General features: G+C 41.1%; 1 protein-coding gene across 2 annotated transcripts in view; it reads right to left on the reverse strand.

The window, feature by feature from the left end:
• Positions 1-5,269: 5,269 nt before the first annotated feature.
• The window catches only part of DCBLD2 (discoidin, CUB and LCCL domain containing 2), a 46,566-nt gene continuing 28,302 nt past the window's right edge, over positions 5,270-23,533 (reverse strand). For both annotated transcript variants that reach the window (XM_075105355.1, XM_075105366.1), the window contains 10 exons: positions 22,609-22,742; positions 21,881-21,921; positions 19,031-19,246; positions 17,332-17,456; positions 13,447-13,594; positions 12,910-13,080; positions 11,860-11,953; positions 11,424-11,473; positions 9,607-9,744; positions 5,270-8,474 (listed from right to left, as the gene is read on the reverse strand). In XM_075105355.1, coding sequence (XP_074961456.1) covers positions 8,026-8,474; positions 9,607-9,744; positions 11,424-11,473; positions 11,860-11,953; positions 12,910-13,080; positions 13,447-13,594; positions 17,332-17,456; positions 19,031-19,246; positions 21,881-21,921; positions 22,609-22,742 — 1,566 coding nt within the window. In that variant the 3' untranslated portion in view covers positions 5,270-8,025. The remainder of the gene's footprint in view (positions 8,475-9,606; positions 9,745-11,423; positions 11,474-11,859; positions 11,954-12,909; positions 13,081-13,446; positions 13,595-17,331; positions 17,457-19,030; positions 19,247-21,880; positions 21,922-22,608; positions 22,743-23,533) is intronic.

A 23,533-nucleotide genomic window follows, 5' to 3' on the forward strand; every position in this document is an offset into this window, starting at 1 on the left:
CAGCAGGAGCTAAAAAACAATCTTGAATCTCAGCAAGATTCCTGTGAATCAGAAATTTTCACTGCTGTGTCAGGAGATTGAACAATACATCAAATACCAGTTCAAGACAGGGACTGTTTTCATGTCTGTCTGCACTCTTGTGTAAGGTACTGCTACCTGCTGGACTGCAGTGAATGTAAATTACGCATTCCTATTTCAGTTCCTATGCAAATTATGCAGCTTTGCGATGGGATCCTCTGTGGAGCTTTGAGATAGATGGCCCTGGACCTCTACTTGCAGTGAGCTCCCTAAAGAACAGAAGGGCTTTTCAATTCAAAAAACTGGAGCAACATAAAAAGAAGAGAATCAAAGTGACTTAAGTAAGGCAAAACACATAAAGACATCATAAATCCCCTATGTTCCCGTGGTGTAGCAGCATGGTTCAGGCTTCGGTTTGGTTTTAGGCTTGGTTTCAGTGCTGCCTGGGTTCCACACTCTGTAGCCTGTAAAAGATGCGTCTCTTTGCCACTCCTGCTGTGGTGGTACCTGTCCGCTCCTCTCCACAGAGTCTGTCATTTTTACAACACCCTTTCTTAGCTTGAATGGTAGAATTTGAAATGTAGATAATGGTAAGAGACCTTTGTTCTTATTTTTCCTGGTCAGTTTATTTATAGTGTATTTTGTATGACAGTCCACACCAGTTTTAAAGTCTTATACTGAAGAGTTTTCCAGTGGTTTGTCCAATTTTCATCTTGCCCTTAAATTGAGTTTAGTATGGTAGAGCAGAGCAGACTGCTAGAAGTAAGGTTCTGTTTTCTCTCCCTTTGAAGTATGAACAAGTATAAACATCACTGGCCTTTTTAGTTTATTTGCATCAAGCTCTTAATTACTTTCTTTATAGCTGCTTAGAGGAATGTGTAAAACTTGCCTGCCTTTTGATCGTAAGCTACAAAACCTTCCGTTAAAGGCCCTCGTCATTTAAAATTCCTTCTACTCTGCTTTCTTTGTAGCCATTCCTCATTTGTTCCTAATAATCGCTATGAAATTTTTTTTCTTGCCTCTGTAATTCATGAAATGCAAAAGAGAGAGCTTCTCATGACTTTGGCAACTAAGGAATGTCATTTAACTCTTGAAACAAGGTATATCTTTTAAGCTATTCCATCTAAGTTGATACTATAAACCTCTACTGAAAACAGGACTGCAAAATTTTGCAGTCATTGACAGGTCAGGGAGTGCGACCAGTTTTTCAAAACTGTTAATACAGACACAGTGTGTGTGTTGTGACAGAAATACCTTCCACTGCACTTTTTTTCCTCTGGCTGCCTCCACCTGCTTTCCTTTCCTGAACAGGTTCGTACGAAGCCTTGACAGAGGCTGCACTCTTATGCTTCGCTTGCACCAGAGGAAATTTCCTGACTGACTAATTGTGGAGCTTTTTCAAGTCCTTTTCTTGAAGGAATTTGAGGCTTTCTGCATGGTCTGTCTACTGTCTACTGTGCCCCTCTCCTTTGCCAAAAGCCGCCGGCCAGTTTCAGCCAAACTTGAAAGAGCACTGTCTTCAAGCTTTGTTGTTGTTTTTTTTTTTAAATTGGATGGATGGGTGGGGGAGACCCAAACAAGAGCTTCCCACTGCAGAGCAATGGACAAAACTCACCTACAAACCTTCCATTATGCAGCAGCTTAGCAGGTATTTTGGAGGAGAGCGTGCACCAGGAGACAAAAGACAGAAGGTCGATGCTGGGTGGAAATTTCCACAGCTGACACATTAACGGGTGCACTGGCACCTCTGGCTGGGGACTCTCCGGGGAAGTAAGTGCTCACGGCACCAAGCTTGTCAGAGTTCAGGGACCTTCTGGACAATGCTCTTAGTCATATGAGTTAGTTTTAGCGAGTCCTGTGAGGAGCAGGGAATTGGACTCAATGATCCTTATGGGTCTCTTCCAACTTGAGATATTCTGTGAGTCTATGATTACACTTCCTTTAGAGCAGTAATAATACAGTGCAGCAAGCTGAGCTCTTCTCAGATGCTGTTCTAGCAAACTATTTTTCCTCTCCTGTGCAAGCACTAGACATCCTGGTGGTGAGGAAGTCGGCCTAACTCCTCCCTTTAGATTAAAAAAAAATAATGCATGCATTCCTCCCTCTACAGGGGGAACTAATACCTCTACTAATATTCAGTCCAGCAGGCAATGGCGCTTCTACTGGTGCGATGGGAAAAAAAACGCGAGAAAGTAATTTGCAGCGTGGGAGAGGTTGTGTAAGATGAATGCTGCAAGTTGCTTTTTTTTCTTTAATGTGAAATGAAGTCATTATTGGTGCAAGAATGTAAACTGTTTATTGGTGGTTGTTTTCAATACTGCTGAGGCTTTTTGTGGGAGCAAAGGAAACCTTGTCCGTGATTCCCTGCGTCAGTGTGTGGTGGTGCCGAGTGGCTCTTCTGGTGCTGGAAGATGACCAGGCAGTCCCTCCGCAGCGCTTGCGGTCCCTGTGCCAGGAGGCGCTGCAGCAGGGTTTGGGCACCTTCCAGGTGCAGGAAGTGGGTCACGACTGACTGGAAGTGCTGGTAAGCTGCAGCAGCTGTAGGCAGTTGTGCTGCTGGGCATCCTGCTTTCCAGGTGAGACACTAAAACAAAATCTTGACCATTTTTTCTGTACAAGTGCTTTAGCTTAACTTCAAGCCCAAATCCTTCTTTTTGGTAATTTCTCCTAATAATAATTACAGTATTTAAACATATCAGTGGTATGGTCTACTGCAGGGATAGTTAAAATGACAATTAAAGCATTTTTGTCAGTAACAAGGCTACCTTTGGGTTTTGTTTTTTTTTTAATGCGGGGGGAAAAAAATCATTATACAATTAACGACGGCACAGTAGTACAGAACACATCATCATCTTCAAATCTACTTTTGAGAGGTTATAAAGTAAACCTGTAGCATGGCTTGAATAGACCTGCATCTGGGATTTCTGAAGAACCATTTTAATCTATCATCCATGCCTTTAGATCAGCTGTTTTAGATGTGTAGGTCAGATGTTTGATATGTAAAGCATGGATTATTTTTTTCGTTTAACTAATAAAATTCACCTTTTTTTGCCTTTGTTTCCAAAAGACTCATGTACTAGACTAGGCCAATATGAAGTCAACTTCCTGAGCAGAACGGATTCTGACACTCAGCTAGTTGTCTCCAAAAGCTGGTTCTGGAGAGTTAAAGATCTTGTGACACGGCAAGGCAAGTGAACTGCAGGCACTGTGAAAAACATATAAGGTGTAAAAAGTATTTATGGACTATCAGGGTGTATTGTGGCATTGTGTTAGTGTGAAACCTGACCTGTGGGCTTCCACGGTCCCCTTCAATTGCATCCTGGCCCTTTTGGACTCTGTCTTGCTTCAAGTCATGTAAAAAGGTAAAAAAGCTGAAGGAATCACAACCTTATTTAACTTTGGTTTGCGGTAGACTGTGATCCTACTGCAATTTGACCATAGAATTGGTTGTGTAGGCACTCTAGACAAGGTCAGCATGCAGACAGACGTACACTCAAAAGCTGTTTCAGGCATCTGCCAATGTGGATGTAGGTAGGAGGCTTTGGTCCAATTTCATGTCAGTATTGTCATTACATGTGCAAAAAAAAAAAAAAAAGGCATTTCTTTTCCTTTTGCAAGGCAGCAAGGACAGCTGTGGGTATAAACTTCTGGGTATGCTGAAAACTGACACGAGTTTCAAGTTTTATATGCTTTTTTTTTTTAAGCTCAGAATGTGGTTACTGGACATGTGGTTTCATAAAAGAGAGAGTTGTGCATCGCTTGAAGTTGAGCCATGGTATGTTTGATTACATTAGCAATAGTTGTTTTAAGACTTCTTTAGGTAACTTTTACCTAAAGAAAATTTTGAACAGCCAGCTTCCAAAGTGGACTTTCACTGGAATGGCCTGTACAATGGCAGTTCCTTAGTGCTAGTCTCCTCACCGGTCAGCATCACCCACTTGAACTACATGCACTTTATTGACGTTTTAATGCTAAGAGAGATCTGAAGTGTCTGAGTGACAGGCATTTCTTCCGGCTTGCAGAGATACCTGTGTACTCCCAGTACGGGAGGAGACATGAGCTTACTGCAAGCATCAGCACGTTCTGTTTTCATCAGTAGGAAACAATACAACTGCTGAACACTTATTCTCATGGATGAAGGACAAATTTAATTCATTTACATGAAAAGCTTTATTTCTAGGAAGAAAAGTTCCTGAAAAAGTAGTGTGCTACTTGTGTAGTGACCAGAATAATTGGCCTGTTTAAGTAACTTAAGCAATTCTCATGGTCTTTCGCTAGTGCTCTACAGCAAAGTAATAAAAAAAAATAGCATGTCAGGAGACTGTTATGCACACGAAGATGGGTAAAAGTAGGGTGTCTTTGGCTCCTGAAGCATTTTCAGAAATCTAGATATGGTTTTGCTTCAAGGGTGGTTTGTGGGTTTCTTCCCCCCCCTTCCCCTCCGTCACCCAAGATGTGGAAAAACCTTAAAGATTAATCCGAGCCAGCCCAAACTGAGTAGCAGTATCCCAGGTAAGCTGTGTTTCATATATGAAGTGTATCTAACAAGGTGCAGAGAAGGAAAGAAATGGCAAACGTTCTGCCTGCCACAGCTGGCTGTCCCACGTCAGACCAGTCCCTCAAGACCAGCAGTCAACTAAAGCAAGGATGCTTTTCAGGCATGCTGGCATTCATTTTCTGAAGACAAGTCTGCTTGAAATGTTACAACGATGTTTCAGTTTGACAAGCACAGGACTGAGCCATTTAAGATGCAGCCTACTTGCAAAAGAAGGGTAATTAACAATTTCCTTATTTTAAGACCTGTAGTGCTAGAATTAAGGGGAAAGCTTTGAAAGCAAAAGCAGCTTTTTCTCACTAAGTGGAAAATAGCCATTGTCTAGTTTAAGACTAAACTGGCAGCCCCACTGCCTCTGTAGGGGTGGTGTGCTGGCTGGTGCGGGGGGGGTGTGTGTGTGTGTGTCTCTGCATCTAAGCAATCAGTTATACTGGACCAGAGCCTGACGTTCTCATTGCCAGAAGACAGGGCAGCCGCCTGTGCTGTGCCCTAGCCCCTCTACTGCTTCTAAGGCTGGGTGAGATGGGGCAGGGACCAACCCCTCCTCCTCTGTGGCTGGTTGTTACATACAGCTACTGCCAGGAAACAGTACAAGGACACTCCCGGAGGCAGGGCATAACCCCCCGTTGTAGTATCGTAACTCATAAATAACACCTGCATTTCCAAACTACAAATGAATTAGATATATAGTAGGTGTTAAATACAAACATACTGAGTAATACGTATGTACAATTTATTTAAAATACTTTTTAACATACATATTAAAAACCCTCACTATTTTTACAGTCTAAGTTCTAGCAACATATACAAATACTGAGCAACTACAATACATGCTGAGGTAAGAACATACATTCTGGGAGAATGCTCAAGCCCAACAAGATTGAAATACGTTTTATATCCATGTGACTTCACATGTAGAAGAAAGGGACCCATTAAATGTACCTCTGCTTTTATTGTGCACAGGAGAATACTTAAGTGTGTCATGCAACTTACATCGGGGAATCAATTTTTACCAGTTTGCAGCATACATTTTAAACCCAACCATTACATATTCAAATTTATCTTAGCCCTAGGAGCTAACATGTCCAAAGTTGAGAGCAAGGAACAAAGCTTGGGTCCAATTTCTTTCAGAAGAGGGACTTAAAAACAACCATTCTGCTCAACAGCTCATACTGCTCAGATAATGAAACTGCATTACAGTGGCTTTAAAAAAAAAAAACAACCTGCTGCAGCAAAGCTGTTTAATTCTTACACCATCTTAGCCTACAGGACAGCCTCACTTCTACCATACCTAGCTTACAGTAAAAATTAAATCTAGGTGTGTTAATTTTACCGAACACTTCCATTTATTTTTACGGTAGATTAACTTTTCTAAGCCTAAACTGGTACACTTTGAGAATGCAGAGGTTTCTGAACTTGGCTGGAATAAATGTCACATCTTGGTGCAAATAAATAACCTCCTGCCCCTTTCAGATAGTTTTGAAGTCATAGTTGCTGCTGATGTGTAAGAACACTTACCTGTTTAAGCAAAACTACAAAGATTGCAGACTAGCTTTATCAAGCAGAATAGGTTGCAGTAACGTCAAAAGTACAGCTATAGGTAGGAATTTCTTTCATGACTGGGTCTTATATACCGCCCTTACTTACATTCACAATTAGGCTTAGGCACCTAATTCTTAAAAAAAAAAAACCAAATAACCATTCTCAATAAATAAGAATGACTAATCAAAAAATGGTAGAATTGGGCACAGAGTATGTAATAACACATTCTGGATATTGAACAGGCCACAATAATTTTGGATTGCTGAGTTTATAGTTATATAGACCCCCTGTGCAACATTTTCAAGTGGTAAGTTAGGATACCGTACTCATATAAAGACATGGCAGCAGCTCTCTTGAACATTGTTTTAGTTCTGATTTGCATGTTCTCCACCTAGTTTAAGGACCCTGGGCAATAAACAAGGCTGACTTGAATTGTATCACAGAAACAAACAGTAAACACTGAAGTCCATAAAACTGGGCTCATGCATAGGTAGGAGGTTTCACAGGTGAAAAATCAATTCAGCATCCTCCCAACAGTGCTGTTACAATAAAAATAAAGCATTTTTATTGTTTTTTTTTTTTTTCCTACTACTTAGGTTAAAAAGCTGTGCTTTGTTTCTAAGAAGATTAAAAAATGGCAACTATGAAATCCAAATTGTTTTCATCTTGTGATTACCTAGCTAAAACTAGCCTATGTTATCTCAAATAGAAGACTGACTGCAGTGTTTTCATAGTAGAGAACGCTGGGACATGTGAAGAATACAAATTCAATTAAACGCTTCTGAAACGGCCACTCTTTGGAAAAGTACTGGTTTGCTTGCAAACGTTTTGGAATCTTTTATACTTCTAATACGAACAATCATAAGAAAAGCCCTAAGGCCAAAGTTCTTCAGTTGTGCTAAAATGTACCATATGTGCTAAATGCATGTATAATTCAAACTGTGCATCATTAGAATATTTGTGTGCTTCCTTAAGCACTCACAAAAGTATATACATATCTTTCTTTGTGTAAACTCCCTTCTTAACACACAACAATAGATACTTGGAGTGGGGATAGGGGCAGGGGGACAGGGAGAATCATTCCGAATTCAGTCACCTCAAACGCCTGGATGTGTCTTGCACGCTGACCATCAGGGAAGTCTGAATTCAAGGCAGACTGTTCAGAGTAGCCTTCATTTCGTAGGAAAATTGTAAAAGCAGTTGCCATGTAGTTTGCCTGTATGACTTTGTGCCTACTGGATCCCTAGGAAGCTTAAGGAGATGAGGCAGAAAACAGGTTCTAGTTTTGGAAGGCTAACAAGAACAGTGGGAAACTTGAGGAACAAACCCGCAGCTGAGAATTCCTAATCCTGTGAGCAAAAGCTGAAATAACATAATTGCAAATCAAAACTATTTTATGCCATGAAGTTAAGGGGATTTTTAAAGACCAAAGTTGTGCAGGCATTTTAGAGGGTAAAATGAATTTTAGAAGCGATCATGCTTACATCTACACCTTAAAGTTAGGAGTTTTGGGGTTTGAGGCTTGCCCCTTCCCCCCCCCCCCCCCCCAAAATAGTACCATTAGCAAGAAATTATTGGCTTTTGTAGTGTAAACGGTTTCTCCCAATTTATCATTCACATCTATGAATTACTGAAGCAATTCTTGAAGAGTTGTTCTCTCATGTCTGACAGACAATGGTACAGTAGTAATAAAGAAGTCCACAGTTTTGCAGGAAACAAGCTGTAATTATATATACAGCTTAAGGAAAGACAGAATTACTGTTTTCCCAGACCTCCAAAACCACATCTTTTGGTTCAACATCATATTATTTAAGACTAACAATATCAAAACAATGCGATTAAAAAATGAAACTGTCAGCTTTATGGAACTGGCTTTTAAAAACAAGCCATCATTCTACCGTATCCGTGAGCTAACTTAGTTCATCCTTACCCCCAGTGGAGTGGGCCACACTTTGTGGTACCTGGTACACCAATTCGGCGGCGGCAGCACCTGGCCCTGGTTGCCCCTTTGGTGTATCATATAGCGCCTGTGCTGATGATGTGCTGTCTGTCCTTGATAAGAGTTTGTTGCAAGTTCCAACCAGTGGAGGAGGAGCTTGATTCCCTGCAGCTTTGAAGGTGGAAATGGAAGGAACGCCAAGAGGCGTGCTGGGGTGGCTGGACATGTCCATGACTATTGGAGTTGCGTATTCTGGTCCAGTTATTGGTAGTGGTTCAGCATAAGCGTGGTAAACTTCTTGTATAGGTGAATTGTATGGGTCCAAATCAGCGTAACTTGCCTCTTTCCCTTCCTCTGGTTTAAAGGTTGATCTCTGATGAAGCGTGCCGACAATTCCCCCTACCAGTGGCTGAGCATACTCTGTGTTGCAAGCCCCAACAGAACAAAATAAACACACACTTAATGGATTTTTTTTTTTTTTTTTTTTAACAGTGGCATCACATTGAATACAACCTGTCAATAGTGTCACAGAAATTATTATCCTAGATCAAACCAGTGGACCATCTCTGTCCACCAGTGCCAATTGCTTTGGAAAACAGGTCATTTCCACACAATAGTTGAAGCTCTTGGGATAGCTACAACCTCCTGACTTCTCAGGTTTGTACTTCTTCCCCTGTGACTTACACTTCTTCCCCTGCAATCTCCCATGCTGTAAATCTGCCTCAAAGCTAAGTTTTTTGAAACATGCTTCCCTGAAAAATCAGAATGAAATTAAATTATCTTGCCTGGCTTTGGATAAAAAGTGGTCCTTGGGGCAGGGGGTTTGTCCACTGAGGGGGATAAGTCTGCACGGGTTCAGCTGAAATGCTTTAGTTCAACAGATAATCTGAGTTACAAAAGCTGGAGGTGAGGAACCTGGCTAGCTAGGCAAAAACAGACAAGCAGCCCAAAAGAGAGAAGTAGTTCTGCCTGCTGTGAAGCCACAATTCCTGCATAGCTGCATATTTCTGCCATCAGTGCATAAGCACAAAACCAAAGGCACAGTCAATCATCTTCCTCTAATGACTGCTTCACCAAGTAAAGGGCATATGCCGCTGTCAGTAACGCTTCCTCTCCTAGATCAAAAGAACTATTTAAACCACACGGCCCGTGTAAGGAACCAATGCCACATTTCAAATTGGTGCATAAAGATAATGGGGTGAAATTATTTCCAATGCATGAAAACATGGCTTAAAAAACCCCCAACCCTTCAACCCTTTATGAAGAACAAGTACAAGTAAAGAAACTTTGAGTTACTGCATTAACTTGGGAAAGCGTCTATCCACAGCACGTCCAGTCAATTAATACATACTTTCTATGATATGCCAAGAACAGAGCTGAAAAAGCTTGCATTTTTAAGAAATGCACTTACCAACAGAACTATTCATTTCTCTTCTGTTCCCCAAAACAAACAGGAATAATTAAATATAGCCAAATTCCTGACTTTTTTTGGCATTTTATATATAGACAGACAGACGGTTATAACATAGCCCACAAAAACAGCCAAATGTACCTGCAGACTCTGTTTGCAGCATTGTTGGGACTTCTCTCGGTCTTAGGTGACTAATTTCACTGCTGCTGTAGCGTACAGGAGTTTCCTCATGTTCTGCTGATTTGGTCGGGAGAAACTGCTTCATCCCTTTCCACCATCCTTCACACAGATTTAAAAAAAGACCAACAAACAAACCCACACCTAAGACTGCATATATACTGTATTTTAAGCTACTAAAAATATGTTTACATCACAGCTTATATTTGGTAGTAGCACGTATTTGCATGACACTGAAGGTTACAAGGTATTTTAATGTTTTCTAGCAGACTGAAGATTCAGAGGTGGGAACATTGCTCTCACCCAGTCACCCTGCCTAAATGCTCCCCCTTCAAACAGCTGCAGAACTGCTGCAGCCTAGTGACTCTGTTCCTGAGTGTCCACTGGTAGCTGTGCTGGGGCTACTCATTAATAAACTCATGAAATACAATGCAGAAAATAGTAAAAAGTCAGCCATGATTCCAATGTGTAGATCAAATATTTACACAAAATTTTAGACAACCTCAGTTATAACCTGAGCACATTTAATTAATGTGGTTTCTGGCTACTGATGTTGTGTTTCTAACTCATACTGCTGAAAAAGGCTGATCAGTGAGTATCTGCAAAAACCTGGATGAAGAGGATTTTAACTTCAGTGGGAATGGCAAGGAGTGACTGTGGTTGTGAATGTTGTCTTGAGAGAGGCAGGGAGGGTTGGTTTTGTCAGGGTCCCCCCATCCCTTTCCCCAGCAGCCAAAGCCATTCTAGTTTTGCTGGCAATTAGCGTATTTCATTCCAGCTGTAAGAGACTATCCTGTAGGTAAAGCCCAGGAAAGATGAGGTTCAAAACCACAGAACACTGTTTAACAAAATTTGACGTAGTCTGTGGGAGGGGACGTAGAGAGGTTCCACATTGAAGCGTAGCAACATTATTTCAATATTGCATGTTGCCAAATTTCCTTTTAAAACATTTAAATTAAGCAAATGGAAAAAAATCTGGCATGGCCATCATTGACATTTAAATACAGGGTATTTTGAGTCTAATGTTCTAAGACAGCAACATAGGGACCCATCAGAAATGGACATGGACTAAAAAGTAAGGTCATTCAAAGGTTCCTTGCCTAAAGGATAGGCATAATTAAAACCGCCCATGAGCAAACACACAGCCATAGAAATTTTCAACTTGAGGCCAGGGAAGCGGCGCATGGTCACACAGACAGTACAAACCCCGCTGCTGCAGCAGCCCTTTACACTGTAGCACAGGCCTTTTCAGGACACTTGCCAAGTGCTGCCTGGTGGAATTGCCTGGTCTTAAGTTAATGGGGCACAAGACAGTGGGATGGAAAATATGCCTTGAGGGGGCTGCAAACAATCCCACACACTTCCTAGGGCAATGAAGACAGCCAAAACTTCACAGACCTTATACACTAAGATGAAGGATTTTTTTGGCAGGACAAAAAAAAAGTACCAAATATGTAATTAGTAAAGGTATAAAGATATGCCTCAAATTATTTTTCCCCTCACACCTGTATAATTAAGAGGTTCTATTCTTTGTTTACTAAAAAAAAATCTCTCTGAAGCCGTAAGGTCTAACAGGAGAGAATGCATCTTCTGTTTCTGAAGAACGTTCAGAGAATCGTGCGCTTAAGCCTGTCCGGAAAAGAAGGTCAGCGTTCGCTACACCTACAGCAGTTAGGATTAGAGAAGCTTGTGCTAGTGGAAATTGTCTGTGCTACTGCAATCTGAAATATGCATCAAGTCAAAAATGCCAAGTAAAGGATTTTGTGAAACCATTTTGTTACCTGCACGATCCCAGTAAGGTAGGTCATAAGTGCCCTCTGTTTTTTTCTTGCTGTGAAGAAAAGAAAAAGTGGGTATTTTAGCTAGTGTGCGCATCGAAGGATGCATTACTTAATGCTCAGCAACTGTCACCTTGGCTGCAACTGGTCCTCAAATTTAAAGTATCAGCACCAGTAACCTGGCTTGCCATCACCAGTCTGCTGCTACTGGAGAAACCAGTTTTCAGTAAAAGACCTTCTGGTAAAAATAGTTACAGAAGGCTGTTTTCACTCTCCTCACTATTCCAATGGACACTTTCTCCCAGAGAATACGATGCTGAAAACAAATCCTTCCACAAGTGTGGACCAGGTAGTTCCCACAGCAACACATGCAGCACTTCATTCCCGCACACCAGGCTAACATTCACTTAAAGCACTTTCAATTAAGCTGTTCATTTACCGGTTTCTCCAATGCCAGGCACAAACTAAGATAAGAATCAGAGTAGTGAAGACCATCACCAGCACTGGAACCAGAACTGCTGCCAATGCCACATCTGAAAGCCATTAAATTAAGTGGTGTCAGACAGAAGAGCTTCTCATAGATCAGTTTTTAATTTGGAAATTAATTAATTGGGTAAAGCACATCACGGTTTTCACGTATAGCATCTATCACAGCAGATCCCCCAGCTAAGCGACCCTGCCGGATGCTCCCACAGTGTAAATGTCAACTCACATCTAGCTCTTCTACATGTATGCACAGCCGGTATTTTTGCAAAGCTTTTCATGAAAATCAACAGATTTGTTGTATTACAAGTAAGGTCTTTCTGAGAGAACAATATATTTTATTATTAACAAGGAAAATCAGAAGAGCCCAGGAAGATGCAACCACTTAAGTTTCCACCTCCTATAAGCAGTAAATACCACAGTACCTTAAGAGGTAATCACAGTCAGCCTATGCTGGGCCTGTGTGTGTTCCCTGCCCTCCAGAGGACACGGCACCAATGCCTACATCTGCAGGGATCTTGCTCCCTTTGCTGACAATTTTCTTTGATAAACAAAACGATGATGCCAGATGATGTTTTTCAAATTTCAAGCCAACATGACTGCTCCATAGAAGATTAGCTATGTCACAAGGGTCTTGTCCTTAGAAATTATCAAATTGAATAACAAAGCAGTTACACCTGATTAACTCTGAAGGGAAGGCTTGCAGCTTCTCCTTCTGACAAAATTTGTTCAGTAATTAAAAGCTGAACTCAGTCTGAACAAGTTTTGAAAGGCAGAGCTTAATAATGTATGACTTGGAAGACTGGCTTTGTTTCTACATGCAATATGCAACTGTACCTTTTTCATCATATATATAATTTAATAACAAGTAAATATTGAAAAGAAAAAATGTTAATTTCCTACAATATATTAAGTGTTGAGAAAATTTCAATTCAGAAAGCACACTTAGTATATGCCAATGTACTGTAAGTATTCCCAGACACTTCTACTGCTTAACTGCGGGTACCTTTGGTTACACTTGGAGTCACTGTGGTGTTTTTTATTTCAGGTGTGAAAGTTGTTTTATCTGTCTGCAAGGAAGTCTTCACTGAATGAATGAAGTCATCACTGAAGTCATCATTCTTGTCATCATTCTTATTCTGAGGTGGTGGAGGCACAGTGATTTTAGGAGCACGGCCTTTAGAAGAAAAGAATTTATGTAGAAAGAACAATGGTTTTTTGAAGTGCTCGTTTTCCATGTTTCCTTTTCAGGAGAAGACAGCAGGAAGGGTTTGCTCTAAAGCTTTTGTTCTTGTTACGTAATGAGGAACACCACCCCTCCCCCCATGAATCAATACCATGGAAAGCAAGCAACCCGTGTCTTTTGAAACACACGCTTACTTTCTAAATCGGTTTGTTTACACCAAAACTAGGTATTTTATAGGTTACAGAAGGATTATGCAGTGAAGACTTACTTTTTTCTGAAAACATACCCACACTATAATCTCTGCCAAACTATTGCCTTGCTTGTCTTGCACAGTTGAAAGGTTTTCAGTTGCCTTACCTATACTGAACTGACATCCTAGCAGTTCTACTTTCATTGCAATTTTCTGGTGCCATTTTAAGGGGTTAATCCTAAAAAAGCGTGCAATAATAGGTGGAATGAAGTTATTGCGAACTTCCTGGTACAATTCAGTGTTCCCTTGAAATATCTAGAAAAGAAAAGGGGGGGAAAAAAAAAAAGAGAGAGCGAGATAAACATTATGTTCTACAAATGTACTAAACTAAGTAACTACAACCAATTTTGGTGTTTTATTTAGGAAAAATAAGCAGTGCAGAATCCTAAAAATTCACCCCAGAACAGTGCTGCTGTCTGCACACCTCCGCTCCCTCAGCCCCCTATTAAATATATAACTAAATAAAATGAAAGGTGTGCATGTACGCATGCAACTACTTACCTCAGAATAACGGGACCACGTAATAGTCTACAGGTGCTCGCCAGGCAATGCCTGCTGCTGAAGACATCTCACATGTTTACAGCACTGAACAATTCTAACTCAGTCCTTTTTGATATTTTGCACTTACTCTTCAAATTATATATAGCAAGCAGGTGGGACAACGTGAAAGCAGGAATTAGCCGGTGCCTTCACAAGGCTTAATAGTTTAAGCAGAGTCTGTCCTGTGACTGGGTATGGCGTTTGTTAGAAAGCATTAAGAGACACAGTCAAGTATGTAATCGCACTGTCCTCTAGCGGTTGCAGCCTACAGGGGCTGAACCACAACCAAAATGGAGGGATTCAGTGAAGAGTTTTTAGCACTCTTCTGATCAGTGCAGATCGCTGGGGTTTCAACCTTGATATGCAAGACAGATTTTTTTTTTTGGTATTGCACTCCTGTGTTTAAGTTTTTGTAACAAAACGACTAGAATACCCCTACAGGTTTGAAAGAAAACAATTATTCCAGGAAACTATCCATTCAAAAGCCCCAAAACACACCCAACAACCCCAGGGACATTTCAGGGACTCACACCTCACACCTGGGCGCCCTACAATACGTAACATGTGGCCACTCTCAGAAGACACACAAGCCCCATTACTATGACTTACACATAAGAATTGGTTTGTTCTTACACGGGCATTAATGGTTTTCATGTTTGTAAGCGCTGACTGATCAGAGAGACATGCAAGTCAGGTTAGTTGGGCACGGAAAGATACATCACTTGGTAACGTAAATGCAGTACTTCATGTTTGAGTGTATTGGGTTTTCTATATCTTAAATCAGTAGCCAGCGTTTTCATTTTTATGTATCCAAGTAACACTGTCAAACTAGCCGCTGACCCATTCATGGCACTAAAGAGCGAGGTAGGCAAACGCAAGGTATTTGCCGTGAAGGTGTGTAGGCGCTGTTCTTCCCCAGCTTCCTGCAGTGCGGGTTTATAAGCACATGGTTCTCAGTTGTCCTATTTATTAAATGTACTTATTAGCAATGAACGAAGACAGATTAAATGTGAGGGCAAGTCTATGGTGTTCTTCTGGAAATAAATGAATAATACAAAGCAGGCAGTTTTTGTGTCCAAGTATTCACAATCTAATGACACATGGCAAGAACACAGGAGACTGGGTTCCAATTTACAGCCAATTTCCCCTTAAACTAGGGCAATTTTTTTTCTTTTTTCTTTTTCTTTTTTGTTTGAAGTTTGACAGGCTCGTAACTACAGATCTCACTTGAGAATTATTTGTTTTGGTAAAGATGCAAATGAGAAGCGAAGTACAGAGTTGACTCTTGGAGGGGATGCACCCAGCCCAAATTGCTGTGCTGTGTCCTTGTTTGCGCTGTGCTACGCCAGCGCCTGGTACCAAAAGAAGGTGCCAGCTGAGCCTGGCCACCCCAGCAACAAATGCGGACGTTGCAGATTTGGACCCAACACCGAAAGTTAGTCTCACTTCAGATTTCTGAGGCTCAGCAAGTAACAGCAAAGGCAACAAGAATCGTTAACATTGACTATTACTTCAAGTAGTTCTTCACTCCAGGCTTTTATTAGTCAAGCTTTCGATGTCGAGTGTTATGATAGTAACTTAACTTTACCTGCAGCTCAGTATTTTTTGTTCATTTGGTTTTTTGCACCAAAAAAATTTGCTTCTGAGCTCAGTACAGCGCAAGTTTTTTGATGAGAAATCACTTTCATATTCCATTTATTATCAAACTTCCTCCATTTGCCTTTGCATTGTCAAACAACTTTTCCAACACTGCAACTTTTGATTTGTCTTTCTTCCCCAATTCAAGCATTTTATTCTTTTTTTATGTATAAAAATTTTAGGAAAAGCTTTTCTTGAGCACTGACAGACCTCTAGAAGTCATCTGTGAAGGGAACTACAGGAAGGCCTTGGCACAGCCTCTGGTCTCCTGAACAACATTAGGAATTCCAAACATTTTTCAAAAAAACGGGTAACAGCACCTCCTGGTTCGGCTGGTATGCAGTTATGTAATTATGTGGGCAAAAAGGGAGAACGCTGCATGCATACACATCCAAAAGCAAAGCTGTATCAAGTGAGACGATGTCAGACAGAGGAAAAAACTGCTATTTTGAAGCCTACAAGAGCAACCATACTGAACCCTTTCTTCTGTCATGTAACTACAGCTGGCACTTCCTGGATACGTATGATCCTTCACGCGCTGTACCTAACGATACAAAGAATACAAAAAAAGAGCTGTTGCCTGTAATTTCAAGCTCCACAATTTGTTTCATTTTATGAACCTTCAAGAAAAACAATATGCTCAAATTAAAAGGCAACAGCTGCAAAAGTTCTTCTAAGAAAATAAGCAAACTAAACTAGCTGAGATTTTATTTTATGGCCAGAAGAGGGCACTTGAAAACTAGCAAAAGATGTTGGATTTCTTTTTTTTTAATCCTTGAATACTCCATACTGACAGTCTGTTAGTTCACATGTAGGTTCAAGGAGATGGACCAGCCCAGACAGTCAAGTCTCCCCCTTTCATAAAAGTTCCCTACTGTGATTATGCTCAGTGTTCAAAAAACCTCTTAATTTAACAAACAAGATACTTCAACCTTTCACTTCATCAACAGGATGCTACGCCCTACCTTGAAACATTCTTAACCCACAGCAAACAGAAGAAAATCAAGCTCAGCTGAAGAGTTACCATCCTTAAGACCCATTTCTGAAAGGTTACTAGTTACTAGTACATGGATGTAATGCCACAGGCCTATGGAAGTCAGGTAAGTTACATCCAAGAATTTTAAGAAGGAAATTCTAGTTCCAGTCAGGTTACCAAGAATCCTCTCATTTGTTTAAGAAAATGTGATCTGAACCACTGGGAAGACCATGCAGGACATTCATCTTCTTGTGTTTACTATGAAATACTGCGAGACTATAAACACGGGGAGAATAAAGATCATCTTGCCCCTAACATGAGGTAATTTTTCTGTGTGGCAAAACATCTGCAATCTGCAAAACCCACAAGGGCTGTTCTGTTACACAAGGAAGAAACTTACCAGTATTTTGTCAAAAAGTAAGATTGACAGAAACATTATGAAAGATGGAAAATTATACAACCACTAACATTTATTCTGTAACCACAAGAGGTTAAGAATGTAAACGTTAATCCTGAAATGTAGAAGCTATTTTGAAAGAAATCTAAATATTCTTAAAGGGAGGCAGTACCAGACAGCCTACCACTGGCAACAGGAATTTCTTGCATAGAATATTCCCAACCCCAAACAGTAATAAAAATAATCACTGAATTTCAGAACTGTTCAAATCCTCACACACTTGCATATTTTCATATTTTCTTCCACATAGAAGCTCTTTTCAATTCAAAATTACACTGAAAAGGAAAGTTATTTAATGCTTCCTCACCATACCAAAATTAGTCATATTTACAATTGTGAAATCTCCACAGAACATACCTAGAAAGTATGTGGTATTTTTACCTTATCTTTATCCATGCCAGGTTCTCTGTATACTGTCCATTTCTGTGCATCATCACTGTATAAAATTCTGTAGGCTGAGACGTAATAGTAGTACTCTGCTAAGGTTGATCCAGTTGTTATAATACCTGTGAAAGTGAAGGTGCCCAGTTAGACAAAAAACTGGTACCAGTTTGTATCACAAGTTACATAGCTGGAATCTCCACTGGCCCCATTAGTTTCAAAAAGCTTATCCAAGGCGCCAGGGTGTGAAACTTCTGCAGTGACTGAAACTTCATCATCATTTTACTTTTGTATTTGAAGTCTCACAATCCAACCTTGGTAAGCACTTCTCCCCCGTTTCCTGATGGAAACGGCCAGTTCGTTTGACCACGGCCCACCTCTGTCTCCAGTTTCCAAGGCAGCACCACTCTTCCCTGCTTCTGTACTGCAGACCTAAAGCACCACTGAAAGAGCTGCAGCTTCCTAAAGCTGACACTTCAGTGCGGCAGAATGACTCACATAGGAAAGCTGTTTTGTAAAAGCTTATTAGCACAGGAATTAGAGGAGTAATGTAAAATCCAAATAGTCCCCACGGCGGTAGTAACAGAGGCTGCTGGTAAACAGCGAGCTGCTTAATGACAGGAAGCCAAGCTGCTGATAGCAGGGCATGCAGCTGAGTTTAGAGAGACCAACTCATGTATTTGAGAAAGAGAGAAACCCAAATTGATCAAAGGAAGATGTTTCACCATAGTCTTAAAGCCCGAGACACTACAAAGTACTCTACCTAAAGCCACTTTATTTTTTATTTAAGTCAGATTGCAAACATGCCCATTAACAACAGCGAATCACCTCTGAACAATTAAAACAGAAAACACTAATGTCAGCACAGAAGATCCAATAGCTGCACTGCCACCACTTGGGCTATCCCTGAGGTCAAGCCCAAAATGCAAATGCCTCAGTGCTTCACTACTGAGCATGGGCCACACTGTGATCAACAAGCACATGCAACTGTGAGCTCGCTCGCTCAACTCCCAAACCGCAAAGCAAACCACACAGAGCAGCTTGGGAAACAGCACTTCCAGCAATGTCTCCAAACACACCCAGCTACTAAACCATGACGGATGGTCCCTCACAATCTCCGTGAAGGTGCAGAGCCTAACCCAGGTAGGTCCATTTGCTGAGGGAGCACGCAACAGATCACTGAGGGGCCCACCATCCCCAGCTCTCAAACTAAGTTCCACTTCAGGCAAGGCGGTGAGGGGGAGGCTGCCAGCTGGCTTACTCTGCCTGCTGCTTATCTCCTGTTGCGCTGCAACAGCTCCTGTCTCCACTGTTAGATTCACTACGACCACGATGGGCAGAAGGGAGAACCTAGAAACGTAAGTCAGCACACCTGCACCACAGGTACCAGTGGACTAGGCTGACTGGATATGGATTTGTACCCCAAGGAAACAATCAGCAGGAAAAGGGAAGCATCAAGGATCCAATAAAGCCACAGGAAACACTTCCACAAATTCTGATAGAAGAGGTGTTTTCTACTGTGAAACTCCACCTGCTCAACTCCAGGCTCCTCAGCATATTAGCCAGGACATGGAACCAACTTTGCTGTAATGGTAATTAAGTGTCACCTGGACTTTACCTAAGACCAAGCACTGGAAAAAAGGATGTCAGTAACCAAACTTTCTGAATGCTACTTAAAAGCCACATCAGATTCACTAACCTGTTATTCTCTTTTCTTTATTCAAGTCAATCTGCAACCACTGATATTCATCGCTGATAAAAGCAGCCCACGAAGGACCAACCCTTTTTAGTCTGGCATTTTCAGGTTTCCAAATGTTCACTTGTCCTGTTTGGTCAGACCACTCCAGAACAGATGAAGCTGTGATCTGGGTATCCGGGATTACCCCAGATTCCATCCCCAGTGTCCCATAGCAACCTGAGCAACAGAAAAGGTGAGGATTCAAAATGAAAATTCAAGTTCCACAATTATTTTACCTGCTTGGAGTTTAAGACTTTACATGCACATATTAAAATGCCATCTACATTTATTCCATAATAACACTACCAATAAAACACTGTCTTCTGCATTCGTACAGTCATGCTGTAACCAACTTGTGGTCATGAGTATTCCATGCCATGGCCAAGAGTAATATTCTCTCAGTCACCACCCACACAGAGCACCAGATGAGAAACTTTGGGGAGTTGTCATGGTTTAAGAGTATGTTGATGCAGGAATGGGAAACAGGCTGCTTATCTTCATTCCTTTTTTGTGTCTATACAGCTTCTTGTTTTTTAAACCCACCTCAGCATCACAATGTTAATTCAAACAACACACCAAAGCATACAGGAAACCATGTCATAATCCTGGCCTTGAGCTCAAACACATCCTTGAAATTAGTTGTACTTTTTTGTCACCATTCTTACTAAGTGTCTTCCCGTGTCGCATTCTGCTGATGGCTAAAAAACACCACCTAAATTCCTGGCTAAATTTCCTTGTGGCTCGTTGCTATCCATTTGCTCTCTGCTAAAACTGCGTTCTGTAGTGCCAACAGTCATCCCCTCTCACACATGTATTCCCCAGACGTATCAGTAGAGAGCAATCTTTGCCTTCAGTCAGCCAGCCTGAACCGCCCAGCCTGTGAGCTCCCCCTCTCCCTGCAGGAGCCCCTGCAGCCCTCTGCACCACGGCCGGCCGGGCACTCTGCCCTCAAGGCAGGTGCCGGTGGCAGAGGCCACACGCAACTGGATCCTGGACAAGGCCTTGCCAGTGTCCTGCATGATGGCACTAATAGCTTGTTGTCTCTACTGGACGTACTCCACCTGCACAGGATCACATTAGCAGTTCACTGACCAAATCCTTTCCCTCATCTGTCATTTCCATCCATCATGCTGCCAGTTTGAAGCAGAAATGCCTCAGTCTCTACATACCCAACCTTAAACTTTTTCCTCTGTGATTCTTCAATTAATCTCTATTACTCAAGTCTCAAAGTTAGCCAGATCTTCCTGTAAAAATAGTTTCATCTTCCCCTGCACTGACCACACCTCTAGCATTAATAACACACTCCTCTATTTTGTATCAAGGCATGAAACAAACTATTATGGAAGAGCCACACTAAACTTCACCACAGCCTGACAAACCTCATTTGAGCATACGACAGAGTCCTCTTTTTTCCCTTCACCCCAGCCACCCAACTACACACATTTTAGTCTAGAACTGCATCTTGTCTCTAGCTTATTCAATAATTTCTCAGATGTGTCACTGAAATCCAGACAGGACAAAATGCTGATCTAGACTATCTCTTCACATTTCCAGGCCATTTAATTACTTCCATATACACTATCAGATCACATTTTGAAAGACAAAAAAACCAACAAACCCTGCCTCAATCACTGTGCTTTATATTCTCCATGCATACGGCCACCAGGCATGCAATTCCTTCTTCCAACTCTTACAGAGGTCTGCGAGAAAAATTATTTTAATGCTATGTAGATTATATTTTCTCATGTTTGCTTGTTTGTATACATTTCCGTCTGCAAACGCTCCTACCCATCAGATTCCTGCTTTTATATCCCCCATTCAGTATCATATTTATATATTAGGAAAAGTGTTTACTTTTGAGGAGTATGTGCATGATTTCCACCCTTTTTTGTTTGTTTGTTTTTAACTTTATCCTTATGGAAAACAGACGCAATGATGCTGTTACGTTTTTTCTATTGTTATTAAAACAGTTAAAGAGACTAAAGAAATGCCACTGTCTTCACAATACTTCCAACATCCACTCAAAGATGGCATTTAAAGTGACTTACAGAAAAGCTAGCTTCCATTTAGAAAACGAGAGCTTAAATTAGCTCTCTTAAATTTGAAAAAAATGGGTAATGGATAGAAAGTAAAAACATGCAAAGCAGGAAAGCTTTTAAAAAGGGACAACGCTTGTTATACCCATCAGCAACCTGGTACACACGAAACAGAACATGGCAGCCAAGAAGGAACACAATGGGCACACAGAGCAAGGCTCAAGAGGTGCCCTTCCAGAGCAAGAGTGACAAGTAATTTCTCACATAGCATTCAGTTGCAACAATATGGGGGGGGGGGGGGGGGGGGGAGTAAAAGAGGGTGGAGAAAGTTGAGGAATCATTTTGGGATTTCTGCAAGCTTTCTTACCAGGCAACAAGGAAAGTGTAGGGAGTAAACCCAGGAAAAACCTCGAATGCACAGTTGTTACCAATAAAGAGCAACTCTTAAGTGCTTGGCTCTGCTTTAGCAGTGTGTTTGAAGCATTGAGGTCAAGTCACTTCAAACCAGACTATAACAGAGGAACATAACCTGAAAGAATCTCTTTCTGCAGATAAGCAAGGCTTACTTTATACATCACTGAATCTATAAACGTAGTGATGATTAATCATGAAAATGAGATAGTAAAAGAATTCAAAAATATACATTACTGAGGAATGCAGTAAAAAAAAAAATCTAACTAGAACAAAAATTAAGTAATCAAATACCTGCACTCTTATTTCTACTCACAAAATTTGTATGAGAGTATCAACATGTAATACATGTGACAATGCTTACCGCTTGTCTTGAATGTGAAGAGACTTGTAGATAACGGTCCCCTGCAGAGAACAAAAGCAGATGTTTTTTGTGACAGTCAGTGAAGAAAATAGAAAAAAAAACTGTCTTCAATGTCTTTTTCTTGCCCACCTGCTCGCCACTAAAACCTAGGTACATACGCCTAAACAAGCACTTCATGACTGAGGTAACGTTTCCTGTCACCAAGTTACAGTGCTTGCAGTTACAAACACCTTTTCAGCTGAAACCTAGTCCAGAGATACCATCTGAGATAAAGGCTTTCAAACAAACATCTGCCCAGCAAAATGCAAGACTTCATTAAATGCTTCCCTTGTAAATTAAGCTAATCATAATAACAAGAATCAATCTCCTCTGACTGCATTCATTCGTGGGACTTCTGAGATAAAATGACAAGTTACGCTCTTTCCCTGCAACTACGAAGTTGCTGTTAAACTATTACCATTTTCCCACAGCCGACTAGGAATTTATGGTCATGCCATGCATTTTGGAAGATAAAACCTCCTTGCAGAATTTGGAAGATTCTTTATGGTCTAGAGGTTAAAAATATCTGGTACAACAATCACACTGCAGCAAGGGAGCATTGTGAGAACCTTACAGAAAAGAACCTGTCCATGGAACACGTAGCTCCGCTAGCTGAAATTCATCCCATGATGAGACACTACCAAGGCCTAAGGCACCAAAGATAAGGAGAACAGCGGAAGTGCACTTACGCTTTTGAGGTGACATTGTTAGCCAGGGAGCCTTCGTAGTACGGAATGCCCTTGCTGATCACAACATTAATTTGGCCACCCAGAGTATTTGACACAACGCCTGCGTGAACACCAGCCATACAAAGCGATGACGACTTGAAGAGGGAGGGAAAAAAACCAACCAACTTTAATACTACATTGTAAATAAATTAAATACTACACCGTATATGGTACATGCTACATTGTCTAGTTATAGCCTGTTATTATTACATTAAGATACTCTTCTTATTTAACTGTTATCTCTGTTATTTAGAAACCATTCATCTTTGGTTTATTGTGGAGCTTATAAAAACGCAAAAAGAAGGTCCTGCATTTCACTGTGTCCTTGCCTAGATGTAACTGGAATGTAACCCTCACAATTACATAAGCTCAAACAAACAGCAAGGTGAATTGGTCTGAAAAAGCCAGACAGACAGCCTTTCAGCCTACAATAAATCTATTATGTTAGACAACAGAAGCTCAGTACAGAAATACATAGGAAACCTTTTAGTAGAAGCACACTGAAAGTCAGTTAGTTTATTTTCTCACAGTTAAAGAGTGACGTGCTGCAGGTTTTGTAGCTTTTAGCCAATGGATTATAGTTTTTGTTTTAACTCATGGTTGAACATGGTTTAACCATCCAGCACTCTGATCCATATACACCCACAGCAATATGTGAATACAATTCCTTCTAAAGAAGTCGATTCCCTAGGTTGTACAGGTCAATGGAGATCAGTTATGCACAAAAGTTTTGCAGGACATCCTGTTCTCTCCTCCTCTCCCTGGACAACTGTTAGCCCCGATCCACTAACAAATGTCACAGTGATGCTTCCATTTCCCTGGCTTGCAGGCCTCCTAGAGAGCAGGACTGACCCGCTACACCAAGTCCTTCAGGCACAGCGCAGAG

The sequence above is a fragment of the Phalacrocorax aristotelis genome, chromosome 1 (assembly GCF_949628215.1).
Source record: "Phalacrocorax aristotelis chromosome 1, bGulAri2.1, whole genome shotgun sequence".
In the NCBI taxonomy this organism is placed as follows: Eukaryota; Metazoa; Chordata; class Aves; order Suliformes; family Phalacrocoracidae; genus Phalacrocorax; species Phalacrocorax aristotelis.